The sequence below is a fragment of the Lolium perenne genome, chromosome 1 (assembly GCF_019359855.2).
Source record: "Lolium perenne isolate Kyuss_39 chromosome 1, Kyuss_2.0, whole genome shotgun sequence".
Taxonomy (NCBI): Eukaryota; Viridiplantae; Streptophyta; class Magnoliopsida; order Poales; family Poaceae; genus Lolium; species Lolium perenne.
In genome coordinates, this window is record NC_067244.2 from 41,703,937 (window position 1) to 41,730,236 (window position 26,300).

At 45.4% G+C, this 26,300-nt stretch overlaps 1 protein-coding gene across 1 annotated transcript; it reads left to right on the top strand.

Annotated features, from left to right (window-relative positions):
• Positions 1-1,945: 1,945 nt before the first annotated feature.
• On the top strand, positions 1,946-2,759 carry LOC127335040 (putative ripening-related protein 6). Its single transcript, XM_051361662.1, has one exon. The coding sequence runs from the start codon at positions 1,991-1,993 to the stop codon at positions 2,501-2,503; it is 513 nt and encodes a 170-aa protein (XP_051217622.1). The 5' UTR covers positions 1,946-1,990; the 3' UTR covers positions 2,504-2,759.
• Positions 2,760-26,300: the final 23,541 nt, after the last annotated feature.

A 26,300-nucleotide genomic window follows, 5' to 3' on the forward strand; every position in this document is an offset into this window, starting at 1 on the left:
GGTAGGATAATACGATGACGATGGCAAAGGGGGCACGACTGAGGTCGGGGCAGAAACGTGAGGCAGGGCGGCGGTGTTGCGATCCAAACGTGGAGAAGTCCCGCTGCAATCACGCTCCCGTTATATCCTCTCTTTTTTGACAATCAATACCACATATATTCATAGCAACAAATATTACATGGTAGAGATACATGAACTGACTCCAACGATTACAAAATAAAGTCTAAAAGATAGTAACTAATCTTCGAGGTCTTCAATTTCTTTCTTCTTCCAGAACACAATCTTGTACTGTTCTGAAGGCAGCCAAAGATAGATAACGAACCATAGACCTGTAGATACCGACGAAAGTACTCCCATAATTTTTTGAGCCGCAATGCCAAGGCTGCGTGCACGCACGCAACCATTAAAGCAGTCATACAACATCTGCAAGAGTACCAACACCAGTATATCAGGGAATAATAACCAACTAGCTTTATCGTCGTCGATGGAGAGCCAAGAGTACGAATCACCATTATCGAGGACGTAACAGCCGGGACAAAAACTGCGAGGATGATCCTTCTCGCGGCAACAATGACAAAAGATCCAAAATCGATCTGGTGAAGCAAGTCCGAAGACCCATACCTATAAAATTGTGATTGTTCAACACCACCATTGATGCCGGGAGAAGATCTTGTCGCCGAACGAAAGGCCGAAGATCACTTATTGCAGACGATGCCATCTCCATTGAGGGGAAACCAACAAGAAGACGGCTACCAAAATTCTAACATAATCTAATGAAAAAAATACTTATATTCGAAACTCCACGCATAAATCGGGTTCCCCACTCCTCCTGACGCTGGCGAAGCCGACCGGAGGAGGGAGAATCAATCTATGGAGGAGGATGAACTTGAGGCATCTAGGGTTAAGGCGGCGGCTAAGAGGAGAGACCACGGGACGAAAAGACACGCACACGCTCCCGTTATATCCTTGTTGCTAACAGAAGCCTACTTGCTCTTCAATGGCTGAATTGGAGAGATGAGCTTAAATCGACCGGGCCTGTGTGCGAGTTTTTTTGTTCTTAGATAGCATGATTGTTAAATTGTATAACCCCCTGTCGCCAAAAGTTGCTCACTTGGGACGCATTTCGGCCCACTTTTATTTTTGTCAGTAATAATTTGGCTGTGTACCCTAGTAAGTGTACAAACTGCCAAACTGGGGTAACAAACCTTCTGTTTCAATATAAAGACATTGGAAGTTTTAAATTTTAAATGAAAGGTAATGCAATAAAAATGTTGCTGCTTACAAGAAAATTGTTATCCTGATTTTTTTAAAATGTAGATACGAAATTTTACAGGTCAATTGGTGTACCTACAAGATCCATATAATCCATCCTCAATGTTTTACCTCATTAAAAAGATGGACAGTGATCTGGTGCCCGAACCTTTCTACGCATGGTTATTTCTACGAGAAAGAAGTACATTGTATCCACCCACAATACATCTGCTGCTCCATGGTTACTCAGCTAGGATCTTGGATTCTTCCTTGCTTGGAGAGGTAAAAACTGATACCATCTCTCTGGCAAGAGCGACATGCCCTGTTCTCTCTTCAGTTATTACCGCTGTAACACATTCGCGACAACATGTAATCCAAAAGAGCCCATCTCTACTCAAAGTCAGTTGTCTTACATGCAAGTTTCAACGCAACAATTTTAATTAGGCCTGTATCGACCATACCGGTCGAGAGAGTATCTTACTCAGCGAAAAATTCCTCGTACTCACCTAAGAAGTATAATTAGTTAGGAACCTTTGACGGAACCACGCAAGAGACCAGGAGCCACACAAGGGCACATCCGCACATGTGGCTAAGTAAGTACGGTATATTCCAAGCTTGGCTTGCAGCTAGCCACCTAGCTTCGCCTATATAAAGGAACTCCCAGAACCAGGCACTACAACTCGATCAGTACCAGTGTACCCACTCCCACCGCGAGTCAAGTAGTGCAAGGCTTAGCAACATGGCGAACGCCAAGCTCGTCGCAGTCGTGGCCACGCTCGTGATCATCCTGGAGGTGTCATCCTGTGCCATGGCACGGCACCACGGTAAGCCGGACCCATGCAGCGGTGAGGACGATGGCTCCATGCCAGGCCTGCTGCACAAGCACAAGAAGCCCGGCCACTGCCCGTCGCCAGGTGGCGGCGGCGGCACTCCTGGCATCATGACAGTGAACGGGTTCGAGAAAGGCCAGGATGGCGGAGGGCCGTCGGAGTGCGACGGCAAGTACCATAGCGACAAGACCTTGATTGTGGCGCTGTCAACACGGTGGTACGCCGGCGGGAGGCGATGCCACAAGCCGATCCGCATCACGAGCAAGCAAAACGGGCGCAGCGTTGTGGCCCGAGTGGTGGACGAGTGCGACTCCAACCATGGCTGCAAGGATAATATTGTGGACACCTCTCAGGCCGTGTGGGATGCCCTTGGGCTCGACAGCAACATTGGCGAGGTGCCAGTCACCTGGTCCGATGCATGAAAATGGTCACAGTTTTATTTATAACCTGAGGCCTTATGTTTAAAAAACCCACAGCGAGCGGTGGAGGCCACTGGGACGTAGCGGTCGCGAGTCAAGCTAAGCGTCAAGTCGTTAGTGTCTCTGCTAATCTCGATGAGTATAAGGTCGAGCAGCAGAATAAATAAAATAGGATCCCAATAAACTACTACTAGTACGGATGATAGTGCGGATTTATCATCTTGTAAGAGAATCACACTTTATGTAATGCACTTTTTGTTGTCAGTCTCAGTTTGATTGCTGATGTTAATATGTTGGGTTATGTACTTTTGATTATCTTTCATCAAATGGAAATGGATCTGTAAATCCAAAAAAGAAAGGGTGGTTTAGGCCTGAAAATTCTGTTTAAATTTAATGTAGCCTGATGTGCAAGTGGTGGTGGAAACGAAGAAGAAGAATTTCCAAAGTCCAAATTTTAGAACCAACAAAAACTTTTATTTGCATATAGTGCTATAGGACTTGTGCATTTTTGAGTGATATGACATGATGATTGTTATTGTGCTTATGTGATAAACCCTAAAACCCTAATTGGATCAAGAGAAGATCCCAAACCAAATCAAATAAAAAGAGAAAGAAATCAAATAAGAGAAACCCCAAAAACCCTCACATATGGTTTATGCCATTTTTGCAAATCCTTACCCTGGACCCTTTTGAGCTTCACCATTAGTTGTAATATGTTACTAAACACTTATTACAACTTTTGGAATCAAAGAAATACAAATCAAATCAAATTGAAACTCAATTTGTGATCACATAGAATAATGGTCAAATCTGCCATTTACATTCTGGTCACTACTTTGAGCCCCTGGATTTCAAGTTTTTCAAACCAAACAAATCCATTTCTTTGCACCTCATCCAAGAGCACATCAAGGTGAACAACTTTTGTAAAGATCACCATACCAAAATCATCTTGGATCAAAATCTATGCTCATGCAAAGTTAAGACTTTTTAACATTGTTAACAATCTCACATTTTGCAAATTTGCAATTCTTTTATTTTTAAAATTCCACCACCACTTATGTTTGTCTCTGGTCAATTGCAACTCATCCAAACCAACCATTTTCAAATTTTGGAACCACATGAGCTAAACCAAATTTGGCAAGAATTTGGAATTTCCAAATAGGATCAAATCCCAAAACACTATTTGAAATAGTGTTGGCCAACCCTACCTGTCCCACTCGACCCTACATGGTCCCCTGGTCCCCTCTCTCTCTCTCCACAGCATAGAAACCCTAGGGCAAGCCCTAGCATGGCATGGACATGGCCATGCCGGCCATGATCCACCATGTCCCCTCTCCTCTCTTCTCCTTCTTCCCCAACCCTGGCCCTGGTGCCCATTTGCGCCACCTTGCACCTCTACACCAGCCTATTCACGCCATCGCCGGAGAAGGAGCCGACACTCGCTGGAACACGCGCGCCCAGAACGGCCTAGGCATGCCGAGGACGTCGCACGTGTCTGCCGTGGATGCGCACTGGACACGCGTCGCGCCACCACCTCGTGCAGCCCCTGGTCCCTCTCTCGACGAGTTGAGCTTCACCGCACGACCACGAAGCCGCCAGACATGGAGACGACCGCGACCCGTGACCGCCGCCGCCGGAGACGGGGAAGAAATCCCGCCGCGGACGCTGACAGACATCGCCACGCCCCGACCGCGTTAGGCACCGCCTAATCTACTTGTCGCCACCCAGAGGACCACCGTGACACACTGAACACCGCCGCGCCCTCGCCTAGCTCGCTAGACCGTCGGAGAGCCCGCGCCCATGTCGAGTTCGCCGCAGCACCACGGCCTCATCGCGCGCCTATAAATAGAAGCGCCCATTCGACGATCTGAGCACACCGCAACTCTCCCCTCTTCTCCCTCAAGCTCCTCGACTACCTCACCGCTCCGATTAGTCGCCGTAGCTAGCCAATCGCCACTGATGGCGTGTATTTCACACGTTCGTTGGGCAACCCCAAGAGGAAGGTATGATGCGCACAGCAGCAAGTTTTCCCTCAGAAAGAAACCAAGGTTTATCGAACCAGGAGGAGCCAAGAAGCACGTTGAAGGTTGATGGCGGCGAGATGTAGTGCGGCGCAACACCAGGGATTCCGGCGCCAACGTGGAACCTGCACAACACAACCAAAGTACTTTGCCCCAACGAAACAGTGAGGTTGTCAATCTCACCGGCTTGCTGTAACAAAGGATTAACCGTATTGTGTGGAAGATGATTGTTTGCAGAAAACAGTAGAACAAGTATTGCAGTAGATTGTATTTCAAGAAGAGAATTGGACCGGGGTCCACAGTTCACTAGAGGTGTCTCTCCCATAAGACGAACAGCATGTTGGGTGAACAAATTACAGTTGGGCAATTGACAAATAAAGAGAGCATGACCATGCACATACATATCATGATGAGTATAGTGAGATTTAATTGGGCATTACGACAAAGTACATAGACCGTCATCCAACTGCATCTATGCCTAAAAAGTCCACCTTCAGGTTATCATCCGAACCCCCTCCAGTATTAAGTTGCTAACAATAGACAATTGCATTAAGTATGGTGCGTAATGTAACTAGTGACTACATCCTTGAACATAGCACTAATGTTTTATCCCTAGTGGCAACAGCACAACACAACCTTAGAACTTTCTCACATCGTCCCGGTGTCAATGCAGGCATGAACCCACTATCGAGCATAAGTACTCCCTCTTGGAGTTACAAGCATCTACTTGGCCAGAGCATCTACTAGTAACGGAGAGCATGCAAGATCATAAACAACACATAAGCATAACTTTGATAATCAACATAACAAGTATTCTCTATTCATCGGATCCCAACAAACGCAACATATAGAATTACAGATAGATGATCTTGATCATGCTAGGCAGCTCACAAGATCCGACAATGATAGCACAATGGGGAGAAGACAACCATCTAGCTACTGCTATGGACCCATAGTCCAGGGGTAGACTACTCACACATCACACCGGAGGCGACCATGGCGGCGTAGAGTCCTCCGGGAGATGATTCCCCTCTCCGGCAGGTGCGGAGGCGATCTCCTGGATCCCCGAGATGGGATCGGCGGCGGCGGCGTCTCGGAAGGTTTTCCGTATCGTGGCTCTCAGATGCGGGGGGTTTCGTCACGGAGGCTATTTGTAGGCGGAAGGGCAGGTCAAGAGGCGGCACGGGGCCCCACACCACGGGGCCGCGCGGCCAAGGGGGCCGCGCCGCCTATGGTTTGGCTCCCTGTGGCCCCTCTTCGTCTCTCCTTCGGACTTCGGAAGCTTCGTGAGAAAATAGGCCCCCGGGCTTTGATTTCGTCCAATTCCGAGAATATTTCCTTACTAGGATTTCTGAAACCAAAAACAGCAGAAAACAAAGAATCGGCACTTCGGCATCTTGTTAATAGGTTAGTTCCGAGAAAATGCACGAATATGACATAAAGTGTGCATAAAACATGTAGATAACATCAATAATGTGGCATGGAACATAAGAAATTATCGATACGTCGGAGACGTATCAGCATCCCCAAGCTTAGTTCTGCTCGTCCCGAGCGGGTAATACGATAACACGAGATAATTTCTGGAGTGACATGCCATCATAATCTTGATCATACTATTTGTAAAGCATATGTAGTGAATGCAGCGATCAAAACAATGTATATGACATGAGTAAACAAGTGAATCATATAGCAAAGACTTTTCATGAATAGCACTTCAAGACAAGCATCAATAAGTCTTGCATAAGAGTTAACTCATAAAGCAATAATTCAAAGTAAAGGCATTGAAGCAACACAAAAGAAGATTAAGTTTCAGCGGTTGCTTTCAACTTGTAACATGTATATCTCATGGATATTGTCAACATAGAGTAATATAATAAGTGCAATAAGCAAGTATGTAGGAATCAATGCACAGTTCACACAAGTGTTTGCTTCTTGAGGTGGAGAGAAATAGGTGAACTGACTCAACATTGAAAGTAAAAGAATGGTCCTCCATAGAGGAAAAGCATCGATTGCTATATTTGTGCTAGAGCTTTGATTTTGAAAACATGAAACAATTTTGTCAACGGTAGTAATAAAGCATATGCATCATGTAAATTATATCTTATAAGTTGCAAGCCTCATGCATAGTGTACTAATAGTGCCCGCACCTTGTCCTAATTAGCTTGGACTACCGGATCATCACAATGCATTGTTTTTACCAAGTGTCACAAAGGGGTACCTCTATGCACTTTGTACAAAGGTCTAAGGAGAAAGCTCGCATTGGATTTCTCGCTATTGATTATTCTTCAACTTAGACATCCATACCGGGACAACATAGACAACGAGATAATGGACTCCTCTTTTATGCATAAGCATATAACAACAATTAATAATTTTCTCATTTGAGATTTGAGGATTGTTGTCCAAAAGCTGAAACTTCCACCATGGAGCATGGCTTTAGTTAGCGGCCCAATGTTCTTCTCTAACATATGCATGCTTAACCATATGGTGGTAGATCTCTCTTGCTTGAGACAAGACGAACATGCATAGCAACTCACATGAAATTCAACAATGAATAGTTGATGGCGTCCCCGATAAACATGGTTATCGCACAACAAGCAACTTAATAAGAGATAAAGTGCATAATTACATATTCAATACCACAATAGTTTTTAAGCTATTTGTCCCATGAGCTATATATTGCAAAGGTGAATGATGGAATTTTAAAGGTAGCACTCAAGCAATTTACTTTGGAATGGCGGGAAAATACCATGTAGTATAGGTAGGTATGGTGGACACAAGTGGCATAGTGGTTGGCTCAAGTATTTTGGATGCATGAGAAGTATTCCCTCTCGATACAAGGTTTAGGCTAGCAAGGCTTATTTGAAACAAACACAAGGATGAACCGGTGCAGCAAAACTCACATAAAAGACATATTGAAAACATTATAAGACTCTACACCGTCTTCCTTGTTGTTCAAACTCAATACTAGAAATTATCTAGACCTTAGAGAAACCAAATATGCAAACCAAATTTTAGCATGCTCTATGTATTTCTTCATTAATGGGTGCAAAGCATATGATGCAAGAGCTTAATCATGAGCACAACAATTGCCAAGTATCACATTACCCAAGACATTTATAGCAATTACTACATGTATCATTTTCCAATTCCAACCATATAACAATTTAACGAAGGAGAAACTTCGCCATGAATACTATGAGTAGAAACCAAGGACATACTTGTCCATATGCTACAGCGGAGCGTGTCTCTCTCCCATAAAGTGAATGCTAGGATCCATTTTATTCAAACAAAACAAAAACAAAAACAAACCGACGCTCCAAGAAAAAGCACATAAGATGTGATGGAATAAAAATATAGTTTCATGGGAGGAACCTGATAATGTTGTCGATGAAGAAGGGGATGCCTTGGGCATCCCCAAGCTTAGACGCTTGAGTCTTCTTGATATATGCAGGGGTGAACCACCGGGTGCATCCCCAAGCTTAGAGCTTTCACTCTCCTTGATCATGTTGCATCATACTCCTCTCTTGATCCTTGAAAACTTCCTCCACACCAAACTCGAAACAACTCATTAGAGGGTTAGTGCACAATATAAATTGACATATTCAGAGGTGACACAATCATTCTTAACACTTCTGGACATTGCATAATGCTACTGGACATTAGTGGATCAAAGAAATTCATCCAACATAGCAAAAGAGGCAATGCGAAATAAAAGGCAGAATCTGTCAAAACAGAACAGTTCGTATTGACGAATTTTAAAATGGCACCAGACTTGCTCAAATGAAAATGCTCAAATTGAATGAAAGTTGCGTACATATCTGAGGATCATGCACGTAAATTGGCATAATTTTCTGAGTTACCTACAGGGAGGTGGACCCAGATTCGTGACAGCAAAGAAATCTGGAACTGTGCAGTAATCCAAATCTAGTACTTACTTTTCTATCAACGGCTTAACTTGGCACAACAAAACACAAAACTAAGATAAGGAGAGGTTGCTACAGTAGTAAACAACTTCCAAGACACAAAATAAAAACAAAGTACTATAGGTAAAAACATGGGTTGTCTCCCATAAGCGCTTTTCTTTAACGCCTTTCAGCTAGGCGCAGAAAGTGTGTATCAAGTATTATCGAAGGGTGGTACTTCTACAGCGGGGTGTGGGCTTTTCTCAACCAAGCATAGTATATTAGATACATAAGTTTTAGCATCTCCCTTTTCATTAGTCTTAGGCGTGCTACTCTCATCAAACAAATTTTCAGGAACAAGCCAAGCATAGTTATTTTCTAGTGCATCATTCATAGCTAGGAGCTTACATGGTATTGGTGCTTTGATCTCCTCTCCATCATCAATATTATTAGTGTATCTTATTCTATCCATATCCATCTTTTCAAGGAGACTAACAAAATTAGTAGGAGAACCAAGCATATTAAATTAAGCAAACACCTTTCTAGCTTCTCTTGCTAGACCACCAAATTCTCTAAGAAGGGTTTCTAATACAAAATCTTTCTTTTCCCCTTCTTCCATATCGCCAAGTGTGAAAAACATGTGTTGGATTATAGGATTAAGATTAACAAATTTAGTTTCCAACAGGCGAACTAAATGCGCAGCAGCAATTTCATAAGTAGGCGCAAGGTCTACCAAGTGTCTATCTTCAAAATTTTCAATAGTACTAACATGGTTGAAGAATTCTTCTATATTATTTCTCCCAACTATAGACCCACGTCCTACCGGTATGTCTTTTGTGGTAAAATTAAAAGGAAACATGATGAAATAAGTAAAGTAAATGCAAGTAACTAATTTTTTTGTGTTTTTGATATAGTAAACAAGATAGCAAGTAAAGTAAAACTAGCAACTAATTTTTTTGTATTTTGATTTAGTGCAGCAAACAAAGTAGTAAATAAAACTAAGCAAGACAAAAACAAAGTAAAGAGATTGAGAAGTGGAGACTCCCCTTGCAGCGTGTCTTGATCTCCCCGGCAACGGCGCCAGAAAAATGTGCTTGATGGCGTGTATTTCACACGTTCGTTGGGCAACCCCAAGAGGAAGGTATGATGCGCACAGCAGCAAGTTTTCCCTCAGAAAGAAACCAAGGTTTATCGAACCAGGAGGAGCCAAGAAGCACGTTGAAGGTTGATGGCGGCGAGATGTAGTGCGGCGCAACACTAGGGATTCCGGCGCCAACGTGGAACCTGCACAACACAACCAAAGTACTTTGCCCCAACGAAACAGTGAGGTTGTCAATCTCACCGGCTTGCTGTAACAAAGGATTAACCGTATTGTGTGGAAGATGATTGTTTGCAGAAAACAGTAGAACAAGTATTGCAGTAGATTGTATTTCAGTAAAGAGAATTGGACCGGGGTCCACAGTTCACTAGAGGTGTCTCTCCCATAAGACGAACAGCATGTTGGGTGAACAAATTACAGTTGGGCAATTGACAAATAAAGAGAGCATGACCATGCACATACATATCATGATGAGTATAGTGAGATTTAATTGGGCATTACGACAAAGTACATAGACCGTCATCCAACTGCATCTATGCCTAAAAAGTCCACCTTCAGGTTATCATCCGAACCCCCTCCAGTATTAAGTTGCTAACAACAAACAATTGCATTAAGTATGGTGCGTAATGTAACTAGTGACTACATCCTTGAACATATCACTAATGTTTTATCCCTAGTGGCAACAGCACAACACAACCTTAGAACTTTCTGTCACTGTCCCAGGTGTCAATGCAGGCATGAACCCACTATCGAGCATACGTACTCCCTCTTGGAGTTACAAGCATCTACTTGGCCAGAGCATCTACTAGTAACGGAGAGCATGCAAGATCATAAACAACACATAAGCATAACTTTGATAATCAACATAACAAGTATTCTCTATTCATCGGATCCCAACAAACGCAACATATAGAATTACAGATAGATGATCTTGATCATGTTAGGCAGCTCACAAGATCCGACAATGATAGCACAATGGGGAGAAGACAACCATCTAGCTACTGCTATGGACCCATAGTCCAGGGGTAGACTACTCACACATCACACCGGAGGCGACCATGGCGGCGTAGAGTCCTCCGGGAGATGATTCCCCTCTCCGGCAGGGTGCCGGAGGCAATCTCCTGGATCCCCCGAGATGGGATCGGCGGCGGCGGCGTCTCTGGAAGGTTTTCCGTATCGTGGCTCTCGGTACTGGGGGTTTCCTCACGGAGGCTATTTGTAGACGGAAGGGCAGGTCAAGAGGCGGCACGGGGGCCCCACACCACAGGGCCGCGCGGCCAAGGGGGGGCCGCGCCGCCCTATGGTTTGGCTCCCCTGTGGCCCCTCTTCGTCTCTCCTTCGGACTTCTGGAAGCTTCGTGAGAAAATAGGCCCCTGGGCTTTGATTTCGTCCAATTCCGAGAATATTTCCTTACTAGGATTTCTGAAACCAAAAACAGCAGAAAACAGCAACTGGCACTTCGGCATCTTGTTAATATGTTAGTTCCAGAAAATGCACGAATATGACATAAAGTGTGCATAAAACATGTAGATAACATCAATAATGTGGCATGGAACATAAGAAATTATCGATACGTCGGAGACGTATCAGCCACCTCACTGCCGCACGCCACCGCGGAAGCTCGCGCCGATTGGAGCCGCCCCAGGACGTGCCGCTGCTACCAGTCGCTTCGCCGTCGACCACCGCTTCACCGAGCATACTGCCCACCATCACTGGAGCCACGGTGAGCCCTCCGACCCCCTAGTGCCGCCGCGCCAGTGAGAGTTTCTCACCGGCGACGACGATGACCCACGACCGTCAGATCTTGATCTAATCCTACGCTCCACGTTCCCCGTACCGATTCAGGATTTATGAGCCACTGACGGGTGGAGCCCACCGTCAGACAGCCCACGCGTGCGTGGACGCGTGGTGGGCTGGACTGGGGCTGTTTAATTCGTTTCGGCCCAGTAACTTTTCCCGCCAGGCCCACTTATTCAAATTTGATTTTCCAGATTTACTTTAAATTCAATACTGGCCCTGCGTTCAAAATTCAATAGATTCAAATTGGCTTGGCCAAATTTAGCAAACTTTATATTATTGGAAAGCTAGCAAAAAGATCTACAAAACTACACTAGTCTTACTGTGAGTTTCTTTGTAGAAATAATGTGACAAAAAGAATAAGTCAGGGACTTTTGCACATTCAAACAATTATTAAAAATCAACCAAAAATGATATTAAGTTGTTTTCAACTCTCATAACTCACATTTCACTTACACTAATTGTTTCTGCAAAAATATGTCATCGTTACTTTGAGTGATCATGGCCACTCAAGTGATATTGTCCCAAAACTATTATGCAAATCATATGAAGTGCTTTGCTTCATTTAAATCTTGTCCCAAGTACTTTTATATGCAGTTGAGACCCTGGTCTAAATACTCTCACATGAAATACTTGGTGATATTAAATCATAATTAGAATTGTTAAATTGTATGAGGTATTCTACCTCATTTAAATCATTTTCCCAAATGATGATGATGAATGGTTGACTTAGGTCAACATGATTTCATGCATGATGGTTTGAGGAAATTAAATCTTAAGAAGATTCAATGAGAGGAAATTATTTTCTCCAAGAACTAAATGGAAACTACCATTTACATATGTAATGAGAGCAAATTATTTTTCCTAAAGAAAGAAAACCAAATACAATTAATATGTTATGTGTGCAATTGGAATAGTTTGTGTGAAGCCATGTGTGCTTAGTATAGCTCTTGAACTTTGTTGGGTGATTGTATCTCGTATTCGAATTCAGACGCTAGTACCGGAGAATACCAGGAAGAGGAAGGTTTCTACCAAGAAGAGGAGGAGAAGCACTTTGATCACCACCAAGGCAAGCTAATATTCTTGCAAAGTGCAAAGCTGTAACGGTATTTTACCCTTATCCATTATTTTGGTAACAATGACACCGTGCTAGAGTATTTGACCTAATACGTTTATAAGGATTATCTCAGGTATTAGGCAATGAGGCATAAATGGTGTATCAAAGGAACAAGAAGGCTAAAGGAGACCCCCCCACTTCAACGACAATCGAAAAGGGGTCTACAGAAGAAATTCGGTCGGTCACCCGGTTGGACCGGGCCACAGACCGGATGGTCCGGCGCACGGTCCGGTCGACCGGGCGCCAACCGGGCGTCAACCGGACTGCAAATCGACGCTGGAAGAATCCGGTTGCCGCCCGGTCTGCCGGGCTCCAGACCGGCGAGTCCGGCGCACGGTCCGGTCAACCGGGCGCCAACCGGGCGCCAACCGGAGGAGCCCCTGGACGAAGAAAAGGAGGATCCGGCCCAGCATCCGGTCACAACCGGCTGGTCCGGTCACTGGTCCGGTCGGACCGGATTCCAGACCGGACAGTCCGGTCACTGGTCCGGTTGACCGGGTTTGACGAGAAGAAAGCTGAGGTGGTAAGTGACCAACGGCCATATTTCGAAGTACACTATAAATAGGCCTTCTTCTACCTCAGAACACTTAGGCAATACACTACAAGCTGTTCTTGAGCTCTCTCTCTGACTCCATTATTAGAAACACCAAAAGCCTCCGATCTCCCTCCTCCTCCACCCAAACTCAAATCCCTCCGGGGAATCACTAGAGGAGGACCCGATCTACTGTTCTACCAAGCCAAATCTCATTCCCCCTTGTATTCATCGAGAAGCTTGCTTCCTAGGGTTCCTTGGAAACCCTAGGTGGGCAAGAGGAGTCCGGAAGCATCCGGGCTGTGGATTTGCTCCGGGCAAGATTGTGAAGGTTTGGAGGCTACCTCAAAGTCTACCACAAGTGAGTGAGCTATTCCTTCGTGGGATAGGCTCCGGAGAATAGGGTGAGCCTTCGTGGTGTGGGGAATCCTTTGTGGGACCTGCACCCCTCCAAACGTGACGTACCTTGTTGCAAAGCAAGGGAACACGGGAATACATCCTCGTCTCCGCGTGCTATCGGTTATCTCTAACCAAACTCCTTACTTGTGATTTAACTGCCTGAGAGAGCCTTCGTGCTCGAGATAGTTGTATCTTCATATAGGTTGCTTCACCTAGTTTGCATTAGGCTCACCTTTATATTCCGCAAAGCCTAATATTACAAAGAAAGAATTAAAATCTGTAGAAACCTATTCACCCCCCCTCTAGGTTTACCATCTCTATACTTTCAATTGGTATCAGAGCCTGGACTCTTATTAAGGGCTTCACCGCCTTAAGAGTGAGATGGATAAACTATTCGAGGGTCTAGATGAAGACTCTAACCTTTCGGTTAAAGAGATGAAATTTAGATTCTTGGCATATGATGCCGAGAAGAAGAAAAAGGAGGATGAGCTACAAAGCCAAATGGCAGAGATGTCTATCATGCTTAAGAACTTGACTAATGGGTCTCCTAGTACGGCTTCGGCCTCCCTAGGGGCCTATCGTGAAGTCAACCATGACTATCCCAAAAACACTTCACCCATGCCTCATATAAACCATAGTGGGAATGTTCCCCATTTTGATGGAACTCACTTTCCTTTTTGGAAATCTTCTATGGAATCTCATATTCGCAGCTGCAGCGTGGAGTTGTGGGAGATCATTGTTCATGGATACCGGGAGCCACAAGATCCCATTCGGTTGACCTCCACCGAATTCTACAACCGTCAACTCAACGCCTCCGCACGTGACAAGATTAGGAGTGGCATCAACCGCAAGCTCCTTGATCAAGTCAATGACATAGACTCCGCTAAAGAGTTGTGGGATTGAATCATCGTACTCCAAGAGGAAACCGATTTGATCCAATCCGCTCTTTACGAGACCGCAAAGCAAGAGGCCCATCAATTCATGATTCGAGAAGGAGAGTCCGTGGCCGATGCTTATGCAAGACTTGGTGCTCTTAGAGTAAGGGTCAAGGGACTTGGTGTTGAGAAGTACAATGACGTCTTCGAGATGAATGATGCATTCATAAAGTCCAAGGTCATTGCTATGATTGCCGTCAAACAAGAAGACACCAATCTCGCACTCAACTTGCAAATCATGACCAAGAGTGCCGACCTCAACTCCGATGATCTAGTCTCCTATGTGGCCGCCAATGAAAACATGGCCAAAGCGGGAAAGAGGCTAATGGCAATGAACCGTGTTGATGAAGCCTCACACAACCATGAAGCGCCACACAACCTTGCTCTCAAAGCTAGGGCCGATCATGGAAGCAAAGAAGACTATGAAATTGAAGAAGATGAAGAGATGACTTCAACTAGTGACATGGCTACCGACTTTGCTTTCTTTGCCAAGAAGTACAAGGCAAAGTTCCCTCTGCTCCTCAATGACAAGAAGAAGAAGAGAACTTGCTACAATTGTGATGAAGATAGCCACTTTGTAAATGAGTGCCCTTATGAGAAAAGGGTGGACAAGCCAAGATTCATCAAAGGGGTCAAGCCAAGATTGAAGCCAAACCCAATCAATGATCGATACAAGAAGAACAAGGGAAGAGCCTTTGTTGGGGCCGAGTACTTGTCCGATGATGAAGAGGAAGATGAGGAGAAGGAGGCCGGGGTGGCCGGTTTGGCTTTCTCTAAGCCCGGGTCACTCTTCACATATGACTAATCCAAGGACTACTCCACGGAGAATGATGTTGGATCTTCCTTCATGGCAAGGATAACTCAAGATGATGACTCCGATGACTCTACCTCATCTACAATCGTTGGCTCTTGTCTTATGGCAAGGGAAACCAAGGTAATGGAACCTCCACCTTCCCTATCTAGTGTTCTTGATGATGAAAATAAAAATCAAGATGAATTAATTGTGCTTAAGGAACTCTATGATGTTAGATGCACCCTTCGTGGTGAAGCTCTTGTCAAGTTTGATTTCTTGATGGACTCACTCAAAGAAAAGGATGAGTCCATTGAGGAATTAGAATATCATTTGAATGAGAAGGAACGGAGATTCAATCTCCTAAGACAAGAGCTAAAAACCGAAAGGTGCATATCTCAAGGCCTTAAGCAACAAATTGAAACCTATGAACTTGATAAAGTTAAGGACCTAGAAACTATTGATAGGGCTCAATTATTGACCCAAGAGCTCAATGCCTCAAAGGAGGAGCTTGAAGTTGCTCATGCTTCTCTCAATAGGGATCTTGACCACCTTGAAAAGGCTAACAAGCTTGTCAAGGATGAGCTCAAGAAACTTGGAGAGAACCATGATCTACTCCAAGAATCCTACAAAAAGGCTCTTGGATCAATGAAGGATCCCATTGATGTTGAAAAGCTTGCTTGTTCCTCCACTTCCTTTACTAGTGAGCATGCTAAACTTGTTGAGGAACATGTTCGTTTACAAGAGGAACTTTCTTTGCATGTTGAGACCAATGCATATCTTGAATCCTTGGTGACAAAATATGGTCTTGACTATCATCCTAATGAATCTTCTTGTGAGCAAGCATCTATTCTTGAGGAAAATGTTAGGTTAACAAAGGAACTTGCAAAGTTCACCGCTGCCAAGAACAAGATGGGATTGGATGACCTCTTGAGTAAGCAAAGGTCAAACAATCAAAAGTATGGACTTGGATATGTTCCCAAGTCTCACAAGAAGAACAACTACAAGAAGGAGAAACCCGCTCAAGATAAGAACAAGAAGATCACTAATAATGGCAAAGCCTCAAAGGGCAAAGCCACTAGTGGTGACCGCACGGGGCCAAACGATCACTATGCATTATTTGTTGATTATTATGGTGATGTCTATGCTAACTATGTTGGCCCTCCTAATGGCTATGCTTATAGAGAGTACTCAATTTGGGTACCAAAAGATATTGTTGCCATTGCAAAGGAACCCATTAATCGATGGGTTCCTAAATCCTCTACTTGATTTTGTAGGGGTATTCCTCTGGTGTTCCAAAATGGGTGTTTGATAGTGGATGCACCAATCATATGACCGGAGGAAGAGGTGTGCTTGATCAATTCATTGAAGACATCAACAAGAAGTCAAGCATCACTTTTGGTGACAACTCAAAGGGAAAGGTACTTGGGTATGGCAAGGTAGCAATCTCTAAGGACTTGTGCCTTGAGACGGTTATGCTTGTTGAACACCTTGGCTATAACTTACTTTCTATATATCATCTTGCCAATGCCGGTTACAATTCATATTTCACTAAATATTATGTGCAAGACTTTAGGAGTGACAATCTCAAATTGGTCCTTGTTGGATATGTGGAGAACAACCTTTACGTGGTTGACCTCTCGAAAGAGAGCCCCTCTTTCTCCACATGTCTAATGGTGGCCAAGCATGACGAAGGTTGGTTGTGGCATCGCCGCCTTGGTCATGTTAACATGAGGAATCTTAAACAACTCCTAAAGGGTGAGCACATTGTGGGACTAACCGGCATTTCTTTTGAGAAAGATCGTGTTTGTAGTGCATGTGTAGCCGGAAAGCAACTCAAGAAGAAGCATCCTATCGAGAGTATTGTTACCACATCTAGGCCTTTGGAGCTCCTTCATTTGGATCTCTTTGGGCCATCACATTATGATACTCTTGGTGGGAGCAAGTATGGACTTGTCATTGTTGATGATTACTCAAGATACTCTTGGGTCTTTCTCCTTAAGTCTAAGGACGAGACCCATAGAGAGTTCATCATCTTTGCCAAGAAAGCTCAACGTATGTATGAATCCGAGATCAAGGCAATTAGGACCGACAATGGCACCGAGTTCAAGAACTACACTATGCAAGAGTTTGTTGATGATGAGGGCATCAAGCATGAGTTTTCAGCTCCATACACTCCTCAACAAAATGGTGTTGTTGAAAGGAAGAACCGGACTATCATTGAGATGGCAAGAACCATCTTGAGTGAATTCAACTCACCCCACAACTTTTGGGGAGAAGCCATCTCTACGGCCGTCCACTACTCCAACTGGCTCTTCCTCCGTCCCCTCCACAACAAAACTCCATACGAGCTCCTTACCGGTAACAAGCCTAATGTCATGTACATTCGTGTTTTTGGATGCAAACGTCTTGTTAAGAACAACAAAGGAAAGCTCGGTAAATTTGAAACTAGAACCATAGAGGGTATATTTGTTGGATATGCGGAGAACTCTCACGCCTATAGATACTACAACCGGTCCACCGGGACTATTGAAGTATCTTGTGACGTGGTGTTCTTGGAGGATAATGGCTCCCAAGTGGAGCAAGTTGTTCCATGTGTTGCAGGTAATGATGATGATCCATCTAGTGCCATCAAGCATATGGGCATTGGACACATCCGGCCCATGGAAGTTCATAATGATGATCAAGATGATGGAGTAGATGTTTCAAGCACGCCACAAGTGGAGCCTAGCTCAACTCAAGCCGAACCATCAAGTGCAACTCAAGAACCATCCTCTACTCAAGATGAGTCACGTTCCGAAGAACAAGAAGAAGATCCTCATTCCACGGAGCAAGACCATGATGATGATCAAGAAACATCCTCAACTCATGATCAAGCTCAAGTGGTCCCTCATGATCAAGTACTAGCAAGAGATGAATTCATTGATCATGAAGGAACCGTTCGGAAGATCAAGGCCGCTACAAGGGCAAGTGACATGAAAGTGGATCAAGTCCTTGGTAGAATCTCAAGAGGAGTGGTAACTCGTAGACACCGTGCATTACTTATCACTTATTGTGAACATCATGCTTTTGTGTCTAGTTTTGAACCACTTAAGGTACATGAAGCCTTGGTCGATCCGGATTGGGTAATTGCCATGCAAGAAGAATTGGAGTGTTTCACTCGTAATGAAGTATGGTCTCTAGTTGAGAGACCCAAGGATCATCGCATCAATGTCATTGGGACCAAATGGGTATTCAAGAACAAGCAAGATGAGAATGGCATTGTCATACGAAACAAAGTAAGGTTAGTGGCGCAAGGGTTCGCCCAAATAGAAGGTATGGATTTTGAGGATACCTTTGCGCCGGTAGCCCGTCTTGAAGCTATTCGTCTTTTGCTTGCATTTACATCTTTCCACAATTTCAAATTATATCAAATGGATGTGAAAAGTGCATTTTTGAATGGTACCCTAAAAGAAACCGCATATGTGGCTCAACCCCCGGGTTTCGAAGACCCATGCCGACCCAACCACGTGTATTTACTCCATAAGGCACTCTACGGTCTCAAGCAAGCTCCACGTGCTTGGTATGAGTTCCTTAGGGATTTCTTACTACATGATGGGTTTTGCATGGGTACGGTCGATTCCACCCTTTTCACCAAGCGGGTTAAAGGGGGTGGCCTCTTTATATGTCAAATATATGTTGATGATATTATCTTTGGTGGAACTAACCCCAATCATAACAAAGCTTTTGAGCTATTGATGACTAGAAAATTTGAGATGTCCATGATGGGAGAGTTGAAGTTCTTCCTAGGCTTCCAAGTGAGGCAACTTGCAAAAGGCACCTTCATCTCTCAAGAAAAGTACGTGAGGGACATGCTCAAGAAATTCAACATGACCAATGCGAGTCCAATGAAGACACCCATGCCCGTAAAGGGGAAACTTGGTTCATGTGACGGTGAGAAGGATGTGGACATAAAGGTATACCGCTCCATGATAGGATCCTTGCTCTACCTTTGTGCCTCTAGGCCGGATATCATGCTAAGTGTAGGGATGTGTGCTCGTTTTCAATCCGCTCCCAAGGAGAGCCATTTAGTGGCGGTCAAACGGATTCTAAGATACCTTGTTTTCACTCCTACTCTCGGGCTATGGTATCCAAAGGGGTCAACCTTTGAACTCATTGGCTATCCGGATTCCGATTGGGCCGGTGATAAGGTTGACCGGAAGTCTACCTCCGGGGCTTGCCAATTTATTGGCCGGTCATTGGTGAGTTGGTCATCCAAGAAACAAAACTCCACCGCCCTATCCACCGCCGAAGCCGAATACATATCCGCGGCATCTTGTTGCACTCAATTGTTATGGATGAAGCAAACCTTGAAAGACTATGGTGTGTCTCTTGGTACGGTGCCTCTTCTTTGTGACAATGAAAGTGCAATAAAGATCGCCAACAACCCGGTTCAACATTGTCGCACCAAACATATTGACATTCGCCATCACTTCCTACGTGATCATGTTGCCAATAAGGATATTGATCTCACTCATGTGGGAACAACCTACCAATTGGCGGATATTTTCACTAAGCCTTTGGATGAAGCCCGCTTTGTTAACTTGAGAGGAGAACTTGGTATTCTTGATCCTAAAAACTTGGATTGATTAACTTCTTGCACTATATTCTTGCATTTATCTTGCTATCTAGCTTAAAGGCATAGCACATATGGGGATAGTCATCCTACCATGTCTTGGTACGATGCATACCTATGTGTGCAACATAAATAGACCCAATGTCATTATATGGACCCAAGCATGTCTCTTCGCGGTCTCATGACATTTGCGCTTTCACATAGGGGGAGTAATCCCCCGCCCCTCATTGAGCCTTTATTACAACTTGATTTGACTATATAAGGCCAAATGATCTTATTGCAAACATCATTTCCAAATGACTTATGATTCTTGATATACACTTCGAATCATGCCCATTGTTACTATTCACATCTTGTTTCGATTTTCTCTCCAATGGGTATGCCTAGAGAACTTTGTTTTTCCAACCCCATGTCTATACTCATCTCATCATCATCTATCTATCTATATGTACATGTCATCATCTGAGCACTCACACACATTTACACAAAGCATAGGGGCAAAACGAGGCAAAACTAGACATATCTGGGCTGGCCGGTCCCTGGCCCGGTTGGACCGGGTTCCTGACCGGATGGTCCGGTCGACCGGGCGCCAACCGGGCGCTGGGCCGGCTCAGCCGGCGCCTGGTCCGGTTGACCGGGCGCCCAACCGACCGCGCGGCCTGCTATAAATTGGGGAAGGGATACCCCTTGGGGTCATCTTCCCCATTATTCCCCAACCTCCACACCTCCATGGCCGGCGCCCTGCTCACCTCCACCAAGATCTAGGCCGTTCCCACCACAAGAACCCCCCAAACTCCACCAAAGCATAGATCGGGCTCTTTGGGACATCTCCACCGAAGGATTTGAGCCCTCTCAAGCTAGTTTGGGAATTTTTGGTGTTCTTGGTTTTCAAGCCTTACCTTGTGCTCTTCTTGATTCTCTTGATCAAGGAGAACAATGTCTTCGGGTAATGTACTCTCCCTTCCCTCCTAATTTCTAGTCCTCTTCACACATTGCTAGTTCTTGACATGATTTGAGGAGATCTTAGGGTTAGGGTTAGGGTTTGCAAGTCCTCATGACTTTAGAGTGTCTCACAACACCAAGCACATACTCCACTCTATTGCTATAGTCTATGTTCAAGTTTTTGAGTTTTTGCATGAATTTGTGGTAGAAAATCTGGGCAACTTATTACAACTCGACAGATCCGGTTTGCCGCCCGGTCAACCGGCCCCTCAACCGGCCGGCCCGGCGTGCCGTCCGGTCTGACCGGATTTGCAACCGGCTCGTCCGGTCTGCAGCCCGGTTGGACCGGCCTGTGCGCCGGATCGCCCAGTTTTTCGCACAATCTCATCAATACACTTGAATATATGCTATGCTTTTTGGTTCCCCTCTTATTGATGACATGTACACTTACCCCACTGCTATCCTTGCTATATTCTCTCATTCACAGGAAGCTGGAGTGGTGAACCTGAACGACGGGGCACTGTTGCCAAGAGAGGCCGGACTGCTGAGAATCCACCCCGCCGGTCTAGTGCTCGCGCACCTCCTGCAGCTCATCAGACTACTGACACTGGCAGCTCGGAGAGGAGAAGAACCAAGTCAGTGGGTGGTAAGAAGAAGGATAAGCAGGCTGCCCAAGAAGATGATGAAGAAGTGCCAACTTTCAACCTTGCGGATGCACACCGCGGTGAGTGGAGGGAAGTGAGGTTGGTGAATCCATATCGCCATGAGCGCCGGACTTACATGGGTGGGGACAAGTTCTTCTGGACCAAGACCCAAGCAACCCTATGGGATGGTTTCTATGATGATCATGATAGTATGAAGAATGGGACTGTTGTGATGCCCAAGGCCATCAATCCTCAGGAGCTTGCCTTGCATGAAGCCACAAAGTACCGCTTTGTGGTTGAAACCTTGAAGGGTCTGGGCCTATATGACCTTGTGATACTCAAGCCTGATGAAGCACAAGAAGATTACACCTACTGTCCTCTGCTAGTCCGTCAGTTCCACTGCACTGTCTACTTTCATGAAGATGAAGACCGCACCATGACTTGGATGACTGGCAAGGAAAAGTACTCTTGCACCTACACACAGTTCTGTGCGGCCTTGGGTTGTGGTGGTGACCGTGTTCCAGGGTACAAGATCCACTCTCGGTCCAAGATGACTAAGGGTGACATCTCCTTTTGCTACCCCACTAACCCAACTGCTGCGCCTCCCACCATCTCAGGGATGTACTATTCATACCTTGTCCTTGCCAAGCTATTCCGTGAGAACCTCATCAACAAGTCTGGAGATTCTAGCGAAGTCAGGAACTATCACCTGAACCTGATGTCCTATTGCAACCCTGCCAGGAGGAGGAAGATTGATGGGTGTGATCTTATTTACTGTGAAATCAAGCGTGCAGTGATGGACCGCATGACTCCAAAGTATGTTCAGTACATTCAAGTGCTCATCAACACCATTGTTCCTGCTCCTCTCAACGTCTTGGGTGAAAAGGTCATCATGGAACCATTCAGATTCCCTACTCAGGATGGTCGCATAGAAGTCCCTTCCATGATGCCCACCGCTGAGCGCCGTTCCAAGGAACAGCATGATCCTGCAGCAGGACCCAGTTACACTCGGCGCCCTCAGCGTGGTGCCGCTCGCTTCTTCACCAGCATGTGGCAGATGTGCAAGAACACCAATGACACTGCACATCAGAGTCTTGCCATTAACCAGGAGACACGAAGGAGACATAGTGAGTTCATGGCTGCACGGAATGCTCATGTTCCTCCTTCCGGCCCTGAGATGGAGCATGTGGTTGCGCCAGCTTGGGAGATGCCTCACATTACCGATGAGATGATCCAGAACTTTGACTTCTCCATGTATGCTCATGGTGGCCCTCCTCCTCGGACTGCTCGTGCTCCCTCCCCTCCTGGTGATGATGATGATGAGGATGATCGTGATGCGGCTACTCCGTCGGGCTCATGCTCCCTCCCCTCCCAGTTCTATTGATGGGTGCGGTAGCTTCTCTCCTCTTTTCTTCGCCTTTTTGGTGTTCCGATGCCAAAGGGGGAGAAGAGAGTAGAGTCTAGGACCACGGGGTTCCTTGATTGTCACAAGCCATGGGAGTTGCTTTATTTGGATCTTATATGGCTTGTGCTTATTTGCTTTCGATTTCTCGAGAATCATTTGCTACTTTGAATAATTCGTGTATGGACGTGTATGGACGACTATGTGTGTGCTTATTCACTCTATTAGGATAATCATGTTTTATGCTTATATATCTTGATATACTTGTCCATACCATGCTTGTTTCCTAAAGATATTGGGGAGCTTCTCATGTTACACATATGGTGCACTTTGCATTCAAACGCAAACTCTCCAAGTGCACATATTATGGGGGAGCTGTCGTAATATCTTATATGGAATCAAGGTTGAGAGCTTATCATACTATCTATATGTGACTCTAGCTCGGTTTGTCATCGTATACCAAAAAGGGGGAGATTGTAAGGGTATTTTACCCTTATCCATTATTTTGGTAACAATGACACCGTGCTAGGGTATTTGACCTAATACGTTTATAAGGATTATCTCAGGTATTAGGCAATGAGGCATAAATGGTGTATCAAAGGAACAAGAAGGCTAAAGGAGACCCCCCACTTCAACGACAATCGAAAAGGGGTCTACAGAAGAAATCCGGTCGGTCACCCGGTTGGACCGGGCCACAGACCGGATGGTCCGGCGCACGGTCCGGTCGACCAGGCGCCAACCGGGCGCCAACCGGGCGTCAACCGGACTGCAAATCGACGCTGGAAGAATCCGGTTGCCGCCCGATCAGCCGGGCTCCAGACCGGCGAGTCCGGCGCACGGTCCAGTCAACCGGGCGCCAACCGGGCGCCAACCGGAGGAGCCCCTGGACGAAGAAAAGGAGGATCCGGCCCAACATCCTGTCACAACCGGCTGGTCCGGTCGGACCGGATTCCAGACCGGACAGTCCGGTCACTGGTCCGGTTGACCGGGTTTGACGAGAAGAAAGCTGAGGTGGCAAGTGACCAACGGCCATATTTCGAAGTACACTATAAATAGGCCTTCTTCTACCTCAGAACACTTAGGCAATACACTACAAGCTGTTCTTGAGCTCTCTCTCTCTCTGACTCCATTATTAGAAACACCAAAAGCCTCCGATCTCCCTCCTCCTCCACCCAAACTCAAATCCCTCCGGGGAATCACTAGAGGAGGACCCGATCTACTGTTCTACCAAGCCAAATCTCATTCCCCCTTGTATTCATCGAGAAGCTTGCTTCCTAGGGTTCCTTGGAAACCCTAGGTGGGCAAGAGGAGTCCGGAAGCATCCGGGCTGTGGATTTGCTCCGGGCAAGATTGTGAAGGTTTGGAGGCTACCTCAAAGTCTACCACAAGTGAGTGAGCTATTCCTTCGTGGGATAGGCTCCGGAGAATAGGGTGAGCCTTCGTGGCGTGGGGAATCCTTCGTGGGACCTCCACCCCTCCAAACGTGACGTACCTTGTTGCAAAGCAAGGGAACACGGGAATACATCCTCGTCTCCGCGTGCTATCGGTTATCTCTAACTGAACTCCTTACTTGTGATTTAACTGCCTGAGAGAGCCTTCGTGCTCGAGATAGTTGTATCTTCATATAGGTTGCTTCACCTAGTTTGCATTAGGCTCACCTTTATATTCCGCAAAGCCTAATATTGCAAAGAAAGAATTAAAATCTGTAGAAACCTATTCACCCCCCTCTAGGTTTACCATCTCTATACTTTCAAAAGCCCTTTGGGGCAAGGCACCATTAGTTTTACCTTGCAACAATCCTATCCCCAGTTTTTACCTTACAAGTTTTTACTTGTTTTATGAAGAAGTTACTTTTGTAGTTAACTTTGGTCTAAGTTTAGTGAGTTACTAGAGTAGCAAAGTTAGTCTCAAAGCTAGCCAAGCAAGATAGCACCCCTCATGATTAGTGCTAGTGCTAATACTAAAATTGACTACTCTAGATGGGAACATGTGACTTGAACTGATTTTTGAAACCTTAGAATGATGAGTCATTCCATTGAAAGATCCGAGTTGGTAAATTTTGAATAAACTGATATTGGTTTGGATGCGATACCTTTCCAATTTTTGAGTACTCCAACAATACCTGATTATGGGTAGGGCTTAACTGGAAGTTTATGCATCTTAGTATGGGTTCCCTCTGAACAAGCATCATAGGGGTTATGCCGAGGCTGTCTCTGTAGTATGAGAAATGATGTGAAATGAGGTGAATTGTACAGCCAAGCCCTGTGCAGTTCCGAGGTTGACAGTTGGTCTTCACTGGGAGGCCAAGCTCATGGGGAGAGGTACCTATACTAGGGTATGTAAGTGAAAGGTTATGGTTGATGATCCGCGTACTGTGTTACGATGATTCGGGGTTATCCTCGACGGATGAAATCAAATGTTGTGGCACAAGTGTGCAATCTCTGCAGAGTGTAAACCTATTCGAATAGCCGTGTCCACGGTTACGGACGGTTGGAAAGGCCATACTGTTACCGGTGTCAGATTCTTGAAAGTGTTGATGTTTTGAAATGGTGACTTGACTTGAATCACAACTGAGTTGTGGGAATTACACTAATGTTCCCACTTGAGTTAGTTAGCACATGTATAAGTCTTTTATCAAATACTTGTGAACTAAAATTGGCTTTATGCAAAATAAACTAGAGCTTAGCACCCCCTTACTAGAATTGTTAGCACTTACACTAGTATTAGTTTGCGAGTACTTAAAGTACTCACGGCTGTGTCCCTAGCTATTCAAATGGCCAGAGTATGAAGATGAACAGAACTACCAAGGTGATGACCAGCAGGACGCCTACGACAACTAGGAGTCTTCCGACGTCAAGCGTTGGCATGTGGACTAGAGAGTCCATTTTATTTACGCTTCCGCTATGAACTTGTGTTTGTTCGTTGATAAATAGATCAACTATTTGTGTAATATGGATCATGTGATTTGAATTTGTAAGACAATATGGTTTGTAATGTATGATGACTATGATATTCGACTATTATGCCTCGTAACAACAATATTCCTGGGATTGCGATGAATGACATAATAGGCATCTGGACTTAAAAATCCGGGTGTTGACAGGTGGCGGCAGTGATGACCAGTGTTTCGCTCCACGCTGCAGGAGAGGAGTAGTTCGTGCCTTTTCATTGTCTCCCTCTCTCCTTGGGTGGTCTCTCTGTTGCATCTTGTCCCGAGCTCTAGGGTTCCTGGGCCGTCGCCGCATCGTGTGGAAGTCCTCTTCTTGCGGCCGAATCGCCTTGCACAACCCGTTCCCGCGTCGACCACCGTATACCCTGGCTGCTGATATAGCCACCACACTACCACCGGAGGTTGTGCTCCCCTTTATGTTATGTTCCCTCGCCACTCCTTGCATGGCATGTCTCGCCTCGAATGTTGATCTACCGCACAACCAGAGTATCTACCACTGTCGATCGGCATCCACGTTCAGACCAAGGGGAGGCAGCAGTAGCACCGCAAGTCGACAATGCCTACCGTCGCCGCCAATTTCCTTTATGCTTTGATCAGGTACGTTATCATCGATAGTCCACGGGCCAGGGGTGGTTGATAACCCACAAGTATA